The sequence below is a fragment of the Amblyomma maculatum genome, chromosome 2 (genome assembly GCF_055883805.1).
Source record: "Amblyomma maculatum isolate TAMU_Amacu chromosome 2, ASM5588380v1, whole genome shotgun sequence".
NCBI lineage: Eukaryota > Metazoa > Arthropoda > Arachnida > Ixodida > Ixodidae > Amblyomma > Amblyomma maculatum.
The window spans coordinates 52,444,688-52,458,585 of record NC_139345.1 but is presented as its reverse complement, the minus strand read 5'-3'; the positions used below and the strand labels follow the sequence as shown (position 1 = coordinate 52,458,585).

Genomic DNA, 13,898 nt, shown 5'->3' with positions numbered 1-13,898 from the left:
TCGTCTGAAGTAAAGGTACTGCTCGGAGAAATATCGAAATCAGTGTAATCGGGGCTTTGTTTATTTTTCTTTAAGAAACAGAAACAAAAGAAAGATTGACCGCGGAGCACAGGCAAAATAAGGTTTTATGTCCACACGAACGTCTCGCACACAAATGCTTCAGTTGGAACGAACACGGGGAAAAGCAACGCGGTTGAGCGTACACTACCAACCTCGCTCGTTTTCATTCGTTTTGCACTGTATGTCGCCTTCGCCTCCGCCTTTTGCTTTGGGTCCACTGCGGAGCCCAACCACCCTTCAGCGCCAACTTTGCAGCAGTTGAGTTCAGCCATTTGATACCCGTGTTACACGGACAATTTCAACTGCCGTTCAGTTAAATCACAGTTCAGCGTTCCAACTGACGTTGAACTGAACGGCAGTCGACTGTAGTTACACGGAACATATCGCGAACCTCAGTTGACCCCCAGAATCCCGTGATCCTCCACATGCAAGCAATTCTTACTAAAAAAAGTGCTTTATTTTTCATATATAAATTACTTTGTACAACATTTGCACACTTTATATTATTAAATTGCACATTTTGCACGAGTTTTCTTTTTCGAGTATGGAACAAATGAACTCGACACAAAGCCAAGTCAATCCATTTGAGGTGCGTCTGGCTTCGCTGCTTAATCGTCGTTTTTTGCTGCCGCTTCGCGCGCTTGTGTTTTGACACTCGTTTGAGTATTTAAAGTTGCAGGCTGGGACTTGCGTTAGCTAAGGCAGCAACCTTTCATGTGATTTAAAACGCACAGCGGTTGGAAGTGCCGCCGACTCGGTCGATGCGGTGCGTCCGCTGACAGCCACCTTGTCAATTGACTGGTTCAACTGGGACCGCCGACCTCAGTTGAACTGAACCGCAGTTGAGATTTCAACTGCAGTTGGCGCTGCCGTGTAACATCGCTAACTGCCGTTCAGTTAAACTGACCGCCAACTGAACTGCCGTTGAAAACGCCCGTGTAACAGGGGTATGACGCACGCACTTGCTCACCGTCAGTTATGAGAGGCCGACTACCTACGGAGACGAAATTCGCCAAAGGCAAAAAAAAAAAAAAAAAAAAAAAAAAAATGGAGCACGCATGACAGCCGCACCGTCAGAGCGGTCGACTGCGAGTTTCATCACAGTTCATCGGCGCATTCGTCTCACCATCATTCCGCTTTAGCATTTTCAAGTTGAAACAGGCGTCGGAACAACTCGCCGAACAAGTAGAACGCATTCTCACACACCGCCCTTCGTCGTTGCTCGCGCCGGCGTTGCCGCTTCAGCGCCGCAGCCACCACTCCACCGCGGACGCCGCCGCCATTTTCACTCTAAAAATGCTCTAAAACGTTTTAGACCGTTTCATCGCGCTCTACAAAAATAGTCTAAAACCACGGGCATAATTAGGTGCGCGACGTCATCTGTTTTTTCGCCTCCGCGACGCAATCGCATCATCCCGTGACGCAACTTTTCAAGATGGCGACGGTAGGAGTGGGCGTTTTAGAGCGCTCTCAATTATAGAGCGGCCCATAATACGGCCCCAGTGTGTATCTTCTTTCGCTGAAAAAATTAGTTGGAGTCACTTAGATCTCTCTCATAACAAAAGCCTTTCCTGCGATTTTTTGCACTCCCTTGCAGCTTAACTCATTTGCTATTTTTAATTCTTTTTGTTCTCTTTCCTTTTTTTACTTTATTTTTCTCTTGGATATTTTTTTTTCTATTCTCACGTTTTTTGCACAATTTCGATGTACTTGGATGTTTTGACATCTGCGCACTATATTGACGTGCTTGTATATTTTGACCTTTAGTTGACTTTTCTGGCTCTAATTAATATCCTCTACCTCATACAACCATTCTTTTTCTGACCATTTAATTTATGTCTCGACAGTGATGGTGTGACACCTTCCGTGGACGCACAAATCCTGTCCACACTCATGAGCCTACATAACGACGTCTGCCTTAAAACATTTTGTGTAAATGTATTCGATGAACGCCTGTGTGTTGAAGATTTTCAGGGGCGTTCAACAATGCTGCAGCCTGTAATTCGGCATTATTTTTATGCCTAGTCCCTGGGTGGTGTTGACGAAAGGAATGTTACCTGATACTATATACATTAGAAACTCAAGTACACTCCTAAATCTTACGCACTTATTCACAGGTTACAAAGCTTAGAGCAATCGCCGTCTTGGACTGGGACGGTAGGTCAACGCCGCTTGCGGCAGGGGCTTGCCAGCCACCGAATTTTTATCTGTTGTAGGTCGTCATAGCACCCGCCACCGCTTAGGTGGTCAACGAAGGCTGTTGCGGAGCGCGTCTTTCCCTCTTCTTTTTATTCTCTACTTTCTTTCTTCTGTCCGCACGAGGCAGCGGAGGTGGCTCAGCTACAGAGACAGTAGCAGGCCCGTGCATTTTCTTCTTCTTCCTACAGCCACAACAACAACACCCGACCGCCGGCGGCTGCGTTTCGATGGAGGCAAAATGAAGAGGTGTTCGTGTACTGTGCGATGTCAGTGTTGTGACTATAGGAAGAAGGAACAAAAATGCACAGGCCTGCTATTGACTAGCTGAGCCACCCCCGCTGCCTCGTGCAGACAGATGAGTAAATAGAGAAGGAAGGAAAAAAAAACGGAGAGAGAAAGACGCGCGTCGCAACAGCCGTCGTCCGCTACCGAAGCGGTGGCAGGTATGACGACCTACAACAGGTGCAACAGCCGGTGGCAGGCGAGGTCCAGTACCCATGTCAGTGCACGTTAGATACTCAGGTGGGCGAAATTACTCCGTTGTTGCGACAGTGGGAAGAAGGAAAAGAAAAAATTACGAGGGACTTTAGCGACTACAGTAGTGAAAGGCGAAAGCCTGAGTGCCGCATTCTGCTACGCAACAAGCACTAATTAGTAATTAAATATAAAGAATTAGGTAATGAAGTACTTTATTTAGTCATTAACTAGCGATTAATCATTGATTGCCATATAGCCATATAAGGCACGCATTCGTGCCTACTTTGGGGGTGCTCTGTGATTGGGCGAGGCCTCCATGACGTCATCCCGCCTCGGCCAATCAGAGCCGTCGCAAAAGTGGAGCACATTTTGTCCACGACATCATGAGCTATTAAAGACTTTCGCCTTAAAATCTATGGGCCGTGTTACGATTCGCCACCGTCATGTGCAACAGCCGGCGCGGGCGCAGCGTGGCATCAGTCGAAGCAGCCAGCATCTCGGCCATTTCAGCGCCGTGGAATTGGCCGCCCAACGCTCATGTGTCATAATGTGTGGGCGTGCGTGTGTGCAAACGCCGGCCAAGCCCGGCGCTCGAGGGAGAGAGTGTCACCCTCGCCCGTTAACAGGAGGTGGAGGAGTTTCTTCCGAGCCACCGTGACTGAGTCAGCAGAGCTTGCTCTGACAAATTATTCCCCCTTTCCATCTGAACTGCCGAGCGTATAAAAGGCAGCGGCTGTTTCCGCTGCGAGAGGGGAGATGGAGAAGGATGGCTATTCCTGGTCCTACGTGGCTGGGACTGGTAGGTCAACGCCGCTTGCGGCGGGGGCTAGCCTGCCACCGAATTTTTATTTGTTGTAGCCGTCATTGCACCCGCCACCGCTTAGGTGGCGGACGATGGCGGTTGCGGCGCGCGTCTTTCTCTCCCTCTTTTTTTTTCTTTCTTCTCTACTTTCTCTCTTCTGTCCGCACGAGGCAGCGGAGGTGGCTCAGCTACAGAGCCAGGAGCAGGCCCGTCCATTTTCGTTTCCTTCTTCCTTCAGTAGCAACAACAACACAGTATAGGGAGCTTGCACGAAGCCTGGGTAGTCAGCCATGTTGTAGTCGCTGGCAAAGGAAAACGCAGCGCAATATAGCTGCTGTGGATGCATCGCGAGTTCCTTGTCGTTTTCGACGGTTTACCAAGCAAGCACGCGGTTACTCGTGCGCTGCCCCTGCTCGCGTACAAGATTTGGCCTTATTCCCTTTCTTCGCTGTGCCCTGAAGATCAGCCGCGCTATGAAGAAAAGGCGAAGGGCAGTGGGCGGTGTGAACCTCTTTCACACCACGCGCAGACGACTGCACTAAGAATATGGCCGCACATCGCCATTCATGAATTTCTGAATTCGTGAATTCATGGCTAGTTTGGTATACTTGCCCGGATTGACGTCGATTGACTTGGACTTATCGAGCCATTATAAATATATGCAGATATTATATCTTTTGCGCTTATCGCGACAAAAGTTCCTGGGCCCATCCAAGGAATTAGGTAAAGCAGAACAGCGTCATTTACGTAGATTACAAACCACGTACTTTAATAATCCAGCAAAGCTTCACGCTTTCAAACCAGAAGTCTTTTCGACTGGATTTAAATTTTGCGGGCAGGAAGTAGATTTGTAACATGTGGTATGAACCTGAGAGGCTAATAGTGCCTTAAACACTATAAAACAGCCAACGTGAGAAGAATGGGAGGCAGTCCTGTCCAGCCCGGGGCTCCAGGAACAGCAAGCACTCGTGGAAATAGCCAGGGCAGCAGCCTTAGCCTGAAATAAGGGCCCTTAGTCCTGGCGTGACGAAATATAATCAACCTTCCCGTATCCTTTTTCCTATCAATAAAACGTTCTCATCAGCTTCATCGTAGTGCTGGATATATTAAAATGGAGACATTGCCTGGGGCAGCAAGAAAAAAAGTGAGCAATTAGCTTCTGATCTCAAGGTGTGACAGACCATGGTACGTCCCACATTGTTGCCAACACGCAAATTTTCTTAGAAACTGGAGCGGAATTGTTGAGATTGCTTCATTCTTGCCCTAATTCTCAATGTCATCTCCCTGATGGAGTGGCAGTAGCAAGCACATTTTGTCTGTTTTAACAATAGACAAAAGTGTCGGTATCCCGAGCCTACGTTGGAGGTTCCGCGCATTTGAAGCTCCGCTGACGTGATAGCCGGAATTGACATAAGCCTGGGAAAGTTTTAGGAGTGGTGTGAAACCTTGGGAGCGTAAACAAACTATTATCAGTGGCCATGAATGTAATACCTTTGCGAAAGTATATAAACACAGTACTGCTCGTCCAGTTACCTCATGCCATAGACTGGGCGGTACGTGAATGCCTTCGAAAAAAGCGCCCCTCCAAAGATCGATCACCAGTATTTGGCGTTTTGCCTCTCACAATTACTAACTAGCTAACTACGGCGGTTTTCATTATCAGAAGTTGCAAAATGTCTGTGCCTCGTAGGAAGCGAAGAAATCTTTCCCAGGTCAGTTCCAACGCATCCCCATAAGCGACCAGGGTACCTTAGAGCTCTCAGCTACATGACTAAATTTAACGCAGATGACACAATGCGCAGTTTGTGGCAAGTCCATAGAAACGATTGAACATCATCTACTCGAATGTGATGGTATCTAATTGAAAGTCTATGCAGTCCCGTCCATCCTCTTTAAGGGTTTAAAGATGACAATGATCCCGAATCAATCTACGGTGGAAGTCAGCAAAATGTGATAGGAAGACTGGCGGCTGAAAGGCAGAGATATGACATAAGGTCAGAAGCGTAGTAATAAATATTGTAATCAATAAAATGAATTTATTTACTCATTTATAACAATTAACGTCAAAGAAATGTAATGAGAAAAAGCCGAGGATGATGGTAACTGCCGCCATCCCGTTTCAAAGAGGATATGTTCCTATACTCCATCAATTTATCGAAGGTGAAGATGATGGCGCAATGAAAATATAGCAGAAATGGGTGCTATTGGCAGAAGGGCACACAGACAAATAGTGAACTCGTGACGTCAGCACAACGTTACTCGCACGTGTCATCTGGGCACCAACCTGACCAGATGAAACGACGCAGAAACTTACCTGAACTGGTTCAGAAAAATTACAAATATGCCGCATCTTGTAAATTTTATTTCGCCATCTTTGGATTGCTTTAATAAAAAAAATACAGCATCGCTCATATGACACCAATCGATTCTACGGCATTTTATCGTGATCGACACGGCACTGTTGTTACAGGGCCTCTTAACATCTACTCCGAGGAAGTATCAATATGTGCTGCAGGTACGCCACACAGCGCTGGCCGGTGGGTCCAACACCATGCCAAGATAACTAGAGGACAGCCGCTATTCTCACCAGCCCCAAATCGTGCTGTATTGTACCGGGCCTAGCAGCTATCTCTGAGAGGTATACATACCTCCGTCCAGGCCACGCGCTCGAGCGTTGTGCTGACGGGGGTATACAACTGCTGCGTTACAAACGCAATAACCAACTGCAGATGCTGTCACTCAAGACAGTAGTAGAAGGTACTGGTGGAAAACATACTTCGTCTTGCTGACAAGATACGGGACAGTCTCTCCAGCCAGATTTTCTGTGCGGACATGAGGTACCGACTTGAGTGTGACGGCAATCTGTGTGACAAAAATCTACTACGAAGAAAGTAAAGTACACATGATGCAGCTGTCTTTAAAATTAATAACGCCCTGGGAGCCATGTGTGATAGCGAACACGTTAACAGGTTCTGATAAGGCACGTCTATGTTAGCAGTTCACGTGTGTGAAATGAATCCGACAGAGCATGCATGCCGGAACGTGTGAACTTGGGGTGGGATCTGCACGTTAACAACTGGAAGCCAACCCAGCTTTTTTTGATGGAAGGAATGTAGACGCCTTACTGACAGAGGTACCATCGTATACTGAAACCTGTATGAACACATATGAACCACTTTGTCACTGCAGTTGAAGTCTTTAGCCCCGTGTATTTTTCAATGAAGTTCGGCTGGCACATTCCAACGGCCTTGCTGTGGTAACCGGTTTTAAGCTTGTTCACTGACTTCCTTCATTCCCATATAATTGCAATTAATTCGACAACATTCTTCAGCCCACAGGCATCAGCCTGTGGGCTTTTTAGGAGTGCTGTATACCTCTGAGAAGTGTGGTCAGGAAAGAAAATGTCCATATCTGTCGCCCTCAAATGCTCGAAGCTGGGACCTCTGTAGCTATCGTGAGTTGCACTTTTGTCCCGTCAGTCTTTGTTATCACTACCTTTTCGAATATGCATAACAGAATGCGGAAAATCAAAAACATAATACTGGACATGAACAAACGAAATGTTGATGTTGTTCATGTTAAGAATTACGTTGCATAGGATGTGACTTTCAGATTTCTTGTGAAATTTGTATTCTTTGTGTAATTGTGCGAATTAAGGTCTACTCTTCGTGTTACATCCCGCCACTTAACTGCCCCATGACCAACAGTATTTGTAAATAAATAAATAATTATAAATCAGCGGTTATATGCTTCTTACTTGTCTCGTGTTTTTCCTGTTCCATTATGTATATAAACCATATCACTCCGCCCTTCTGTCTGAAATAACACAATGTGCCTTTTGATTTCGTCTATTGAGCGCCGAGCTCCGCTTGCATCTGCAGTATTTAAGATAAGTCATGTAGCTTCTGACGTTGCTAGCAAGAACACATTTCCAAGTCTGGGAGTGATTGCCACGCACGGAATCCCAGAACGGACATAAAATTATAACGACGCCCTACAGTTCCTGCCTTCCCGTCTGTCTCGCCTTTATTTACGGTGTTCCGCATTAGTTTCAATGTAAGCCCCCCCTCCCCTCCCCCCCCCCCTTACATTTGTTTTCAGAGCATGACATTTTCTTGTTGACACGCAGCTATTTGTCGCCAAAATTGTAGCTGTCATCAGGTTACACAAACCTTACGATGGCCACCACGCTAGCCATAATAGAACGTAGGTCGCGGCTAAAAAGTCAGGGTATAAAAAAGATCCAGCTGGTTTTCTGCACGACCAGTAATATCAGACACACTGCCTGTTCTGCTAGCTGCAAGCTCTCCCTGCTCTGTAAACAAAGTATGTAACAGTAGAGAGCTAGAGGTTGAGTTCTGACAGCGTCCGTACGAGTCGAGCAACAAGATGTGGGCCCTTGGCAGCCGGAAGCGTCAGCAGTCTTCGGTGGACGAAGAAGCCGGGCTGAACACCCTCGAGTACCAGTGGGCATACGAGGATGCATGCAGGGGGCCCTTGAGAACAAGTTTGCGCCGGGGCAGCCTCATCTCGCGGTCCACATCCTCGCGCCGAGGACAGGGCTCGGCCGGCGGCCGAGGCAGTCGTCGCTCCACGCGCTCTACGGGAACCATGGGCGCTTTCGCCTCGTCGCACGAACGGCTCACCACCCGCCGCCTGCGACGGGTGATCTACGATTAAACCAGCTGCAGCGTTGCGATTGCATGAATTCTTGAACACTGAAAGACTGCTAATGTCATTTATACGTGTTTACAAAGACTACTTTAACGACGCCCTGCAACCTATACTGGCGCACGTTTAAATGGAGACGTACCTTTAAAACTGATCCGTGCCAACGATGGCGTCTCATCAAGCATTGTTTGAGCAGCTAAACTAGTACGCGAATTGTTACTTTATATATTATTTCAATTGCAACGCAGGAGCACCACAACAATAAATTTCAGTGCAGTTTATTCAAGCAACACGCCATGAAATGTCCTCTCGCTCCGTGCGGCGCTCGAAGTTGTGCATTGTTATAATGACAACTGGGAAGCGCGAATTCTGGCAAGTTAGGAACGCTGTTTAGGGTTGGAAAGGGCGATTAAATTCGAGATTCGCGCACGTACCGTCCCCTCCTGCGGATGTCGCTGTCGATGTACATGTCAGCCGCGATCTGCCACTGGCTCAGCGGGCCCTGGTAGCGGCCATAGTTGCCGTGCAGCAGCGACCGCGTGGGGAACATGGGCACCAAGGGCGGGGCAGTCGCCGCTGCTGCGGTCGCGTGCAGAGAGGTTGAGTCGGGCGCCGTCGGTGCCAGGGTCCGCAACGACACCTGCATGCGTACCATACCTCGCTGTCACACAATGCTTAGGAGTTCTACTTGCGCGCGTCCCGAGGACAAACACGCTTACGTACATAATATTTTGACAGCGAGAACGCTTCAGTGTCGAGAGTGATCGATGACAGTTTGCATCAAGTGGTGCTGACAAGTGCAGTGGATATCTCCAGCGGTATACTTAAAAGAGTGCGAGGGGCATAACCGGCTCAGCCGAGCAAACAGCCATTCGTCACTGCTCCAGTCGTCTTCTCCAAATTATTTGGAACTACTCCGCATCTGTAAACTTAGGCGGAAAAGTATGCTTGCAAGAAAATAATGAGACAAACACGACGCTGAGTACTTTTTAGCGGAGGACGTGACTTTTGCACCCCCCACTTTGGATTCGAAAATATTTACGGTCAGCATTGAGCTATATTTGGGCACTATACTATAGATGGCCTCGAGTCCGTGGCTTTTGGCGACCTTGTCAGCCTACTTAATGGCACGGACGTCATCTCAGCTCGGCGTCCCACCACTCTAGAGAAGGGACTACTGGCAGAAGGTTCGCCGGTGGCAGCACCTTTTTGTAGCTCTATAAAATGGGGTCATATCCGGCTATCTCACAGTATCTTTGCAAGTTGGGTTGTATTGTAGGGTGCATGTTGTTCGGTAGCGTGCCAAAGTTTCAGTTTTGTTTTCCCTACGGCCTGTGCTATCATCATCACCATTTTTCTCTCTCTCCTATCGAGCTCACACCACACGCTCAAATACCACATTCTGTGTGGGAAATAAACAGTCTACTTTGAGCTGCTGTCTGCGCCTGTTCGTTCATTCCGTCCGGAACGATGTCGGGCGGTGGGTGTGAACGTCACGTCAGCGCTGTCGGCTCAGCGCTGTCAGTCCAAGCGTCCGCAAGAGACATATGGGGCCGAGGTGGTTTGTGAACTGTACAGCTTCGCTACACATATTATGGTTATAGATTATTTTAACACCTTAACGTGACTTAGGTGTAACGCTACGTTAGTTACGGCGATTTTAAAATACCACGCGCTTCCCGCCAACGTTGCTATATAAAACCCCTCGCTGAACCCGGCGTAGTAGAAATCGTTGTGGCATTTGTTTTAGAAATGCTTGGTCGGTTACAAGGTTAAATATATGATGGATGCGCATACTTCAATGTCTGTCACTTACCAAAGATTACAAGATTACACGCGTTTTTTTTTTTTTTTTTTTTGGAAGAACAGGAAACACTGCGAAGACTGTGTGCAGGATTTCTTAATGCAGACTTCGCATATTGAGGCAGACTTAACCAAGGATGCCCAACGACTCCACAGAAATACGCAAATGCGAGATGGTGAACTATGGTAAAGTAGCAGCGGTGACCGAGGCTCATCATCTCAGACCAATTCGATGGTCGTCGCCTGCAGGGATCGGTAATCGTTTCACGCGCGTTCTTCGCGCCTACAAGTTTCAGGTGAGATGCAAGTGCGAACTTTAAACCAAGGGTCGTATTTTAGTAAGCTACCTTTTTCCATTTCGGCTCAGCTGGTTCTCTAGTATTGCTAACTGTTCAACCATGAAGCCCCTGCTCGCTGCTTTCATCTGGTCTTAGCGTCCTGTTTACGTAACACCAGATGAAATTGACAATGCCAACTTATGGAATACCCCTTTCGCTGCTTTTCCTTTTCTCTCCTTTCATTACCATGCACGTATTTGCGGATGCAGCATACGTTATTGTGCATCCCCATGGTGCACCGGAGTAGGAACACAGCATTTCTTGCATAAAACCAAAAGCTTACCCGTGATCCGAAAAGTGCCGAGCCAAAATCATCCGGTGCGACATCCTCTGCAATTTTGGGCTTTTGTAGAAACTGTGGGATTTCAAAAAAGAGACAAAACAAAAAAGACATGGGTAAGGAAGTACTAGAACAGATGAAAATATTAAGACTTAGCTTTGCTCAAAGCACTATTAAATGGTACCTTTACCATCCGACAGTTTTCACTGAACAAACATGACGGAAAGAAAACCTTGCAAATTGCGAATGAACTGATGGGTACAGAAAAAGAATTCCATTGACGAAGCAGTAAAGAAGAATTTTCCAAAGTGAAACGTGAAAATTCTGTGTGAAAAATTTAACGGTGTGCTCATACACATAACAGAAAAGTTGCGAAAGATAGAGTAGGCCCGTGTACCCCATCCACCCAAACGAGCATGTGCACATACTGCATATCTGCCACTCATATCCCTGGATGACCCATGGAACATTATATGTAGAATGAAGCAGTTCAAGACACTTGGATATGATGGTGTTCGTCTAAGAAATATTCACAGAAACCTTGACGTTTTGAAAGAAGTGATTTGGAACATACTGAATGGTATATTCGAAACTGGCGATATACCAGAACTTAAAATATATGTTATAAGGCCTATCTACAAACACGGGAAGAAAGGTGATTTTACAAACTATAGACCCATCGCTATACTGTCATCAATAGCGTATAATATGGAAACGCATGTTGCATATATGTTATGCAATCATTCCGTGAAAAATACTTCTTGAACAACGCTCCGCAATTTGGCTTCACAAAAATAGAAATACAACTACACTTCTTGAAAAAATTTTCTGACAATGTTTACAATGCACTAGAAAATATTCATATTTTGTTAGCCTTATTTCTGAACTTAACTAAGGCATATGGCATGATAGACCATACGCGGCTACTCGAAAAATTAAGCTCAATTGGTTTCCGCGGTCATTTTAACAAGTTTTTTGTCAATTATTTTAGAGACCGGTTGCAGTGTGTGATGCTTGGTAATACGCACGGAGATCTTAAAAAATGGTAAATTCGGTGTACTTCAAAGAAGTGCACTTGGCAAAATACGTTGCTGGGCCAGTTGGCAAACCATAGTTTCTTAACAAGTTTCTTAACAATTTTCTTAACAAGTTGGGGTCAGCGCCTGTGCTGTGCATTTCTTGCTATGTTAGCGTCATTTATGTAGTGCTGAATAACTTGTTGAGAAGTCACTTGACCCACGCTTTTTAATGTTTATGCATTAGATTTGAGTTTACTACAGCTTGAGTCAAAAGTTTTTCAATACGCTGACGACACAGCGTTAGCACTTGAAGCTACTGTTCATCGTATACAGGCGTTGAATTGTTTCCAATATATATAAGTGAAATAGCTGACTGGTTCTCGCACAGTTTCATCTTTTTAAACGTTAATGAAACGAAACTGACATGCTTTAAAAATCCCATAAAATAGTTACTTTAACACTATATCTACCAGTGTAATTGCGAAGGTATGCAAATAGAGCGAGCAGTTCTCTATTTGGACATCCACTTTGACCAGCACCTCACATGGAGCGACCACATCGTCTACCTTTCTAGAAATATAATGGCCATTACAGCCATGGTGTATCACTTTTGTGGCAAATCTTCGCTTCACTTTAGGCGAGTGATCTATATAGCATTAGTAGAACCTGTTTTAAAGTATGGCATTACTGCATATGGTAACTGCTCCGAATACAAGAAACAAACATTAAATGCTATCCTAAAAATAATAGTGAAGAATATCATACGGCACCAAACTGGACTGCGATTCGGCAGCCTCATTTTGAAAAGTATGTTTGGGAGGTAATGAATTCCTGTGCAGACTCTCAATGCTTCATGTACGGAGCTGTCTGGTGATAAAAACCTTGACTTGTCTTGCCAGTGCAGCAGTCTTGGGACAAGGGGAACAGAAAAGGTAGAAAACACGAGGAAGACATAAACTTCTCCATTAAGGGTATACGATGCGACAGCATTGAATGGCACCCATTTGCGACTCGACTTGCGGATCCTCGTTCGCGTGCATCTCCTTTGCTACTCGATTAGTTACTAAGGCCTTAATTTGTGCTTTTATTGTCTCGCACATACTGAGAAACATGGAGTCTAATCTGGCCACATTATGTGAGAGACCATCCGGCATAGATATACAGAACCGTTTTAACGAAGCCCTGGAAACTTGGTAGCGCGGCCTTGGAGCAACGCCTCTGACTCAGTATCCAAGGGTCACTGAGGGTTCGATTCCTATCTCACTCTTTTATTTCAAAAGCGCTGTCTGAGCTGGCAGCTTTTACTAACCCATGTCACATGGTCTCATGACGTCTCAGACCCTGCCAACCGATCGGTGTCCGGTAATGTCACCTGCCAATTACCACCAGCCAGAGGTGTGCCAGTGATTTTTCTGGGCATTTAGGGTTACCATGTTAAAAGAAACGTTTGTGCGAGCCAAGGCTCCTTGATGGATGCGGACTATTTTGACAGCGCCCAAATTTCTGCAAACGGACCTGCTTGCACTTTGTCCCCACTGTCATGCGGTAGACACGACAGACTACCAACCATACCACGGCCTCGTGTTAGCTGCAGGACCTAGCTGGAAAGTGCATAAGCAGTTTAAGACGATCCTTGCTAAAATTGACTGCTTGCCCGTATAATCCCCTTAACAGTTTGGAAACGTGTGCAGACAGCGAACCTTGCGGTCCATGTAGCGACTGCGCTTGTATTTGGCCACAACGTTTGCGTCCACACCGGGATCCATCTGCGAGACAAGGGACGTTGGCTGGGGGGCCTTGTCCGGAGCCTTGCTGTCCGCGCGTGGCGGAATTGGCGACTTCTTCTCCTTCTTCCATCGAAATTTGGAAAGTGTCCACGAGTCGTGCTTCATGACGGCCACAGAAACTGCGAGTTCCAACAAGGATAGTCCTCCTGAGAAGCGTTGGTGATAATGCCGGGAAAGGGACAGGCAAAGGAAATGGCTGTATACTACGTCGTTCTAATGCTAGGGCAAGCGTCAAATTATAGCATGGAAAACAAGTACGACAAAGTTAAGAAAGCGTCAAGAGTGCAGAAGTTCCGAACGCACTTGTTTTTCAGCCCAGAGGAAACTTGGCTCTTGCCCTGAAGATGGAGCGGTCCTTGGATGGACTGAACCTCGAACAGCAGCAGGAACATAAACTGCGCGACAGAAAATACGTTTATCTGTCAGAACCAGAACAAACTACCGTGATAAATTTGCATCTTG

General features: G+C 46.4%; 1 protein-coding gene across 1 annotated transcript; it reads right to left on the bottom strand.

Annotated features, from left to right (window-relative positions):
• Nucleotides 1–7,953: 7,953 nt before the first annotated feature.
• Nucleotides 7,954–13,542, bottom strand: LOC146198653 (uncharacterized). Its single transcript, XM_084592628.1, has 4 exons — nt 13,350–13,542; nt 10,634–10,705; nt 8,644–8,849; nt 7,954–8,194 (listed from the first exon to the last, which is right to left on the bottom strand). The coding sequence occupies exons 1-4, from the start codon at nt 13,539–13,541 to the stop codon at nt 7,954–7,956; spliced, it is 711 nt and encodes a 236-aa protein (XP_084448754.1). The 5' UTR covers nt 13,542.
• Between the last annotated feature and the right edge of the window lie 356 nt (nt 13,543–13,898).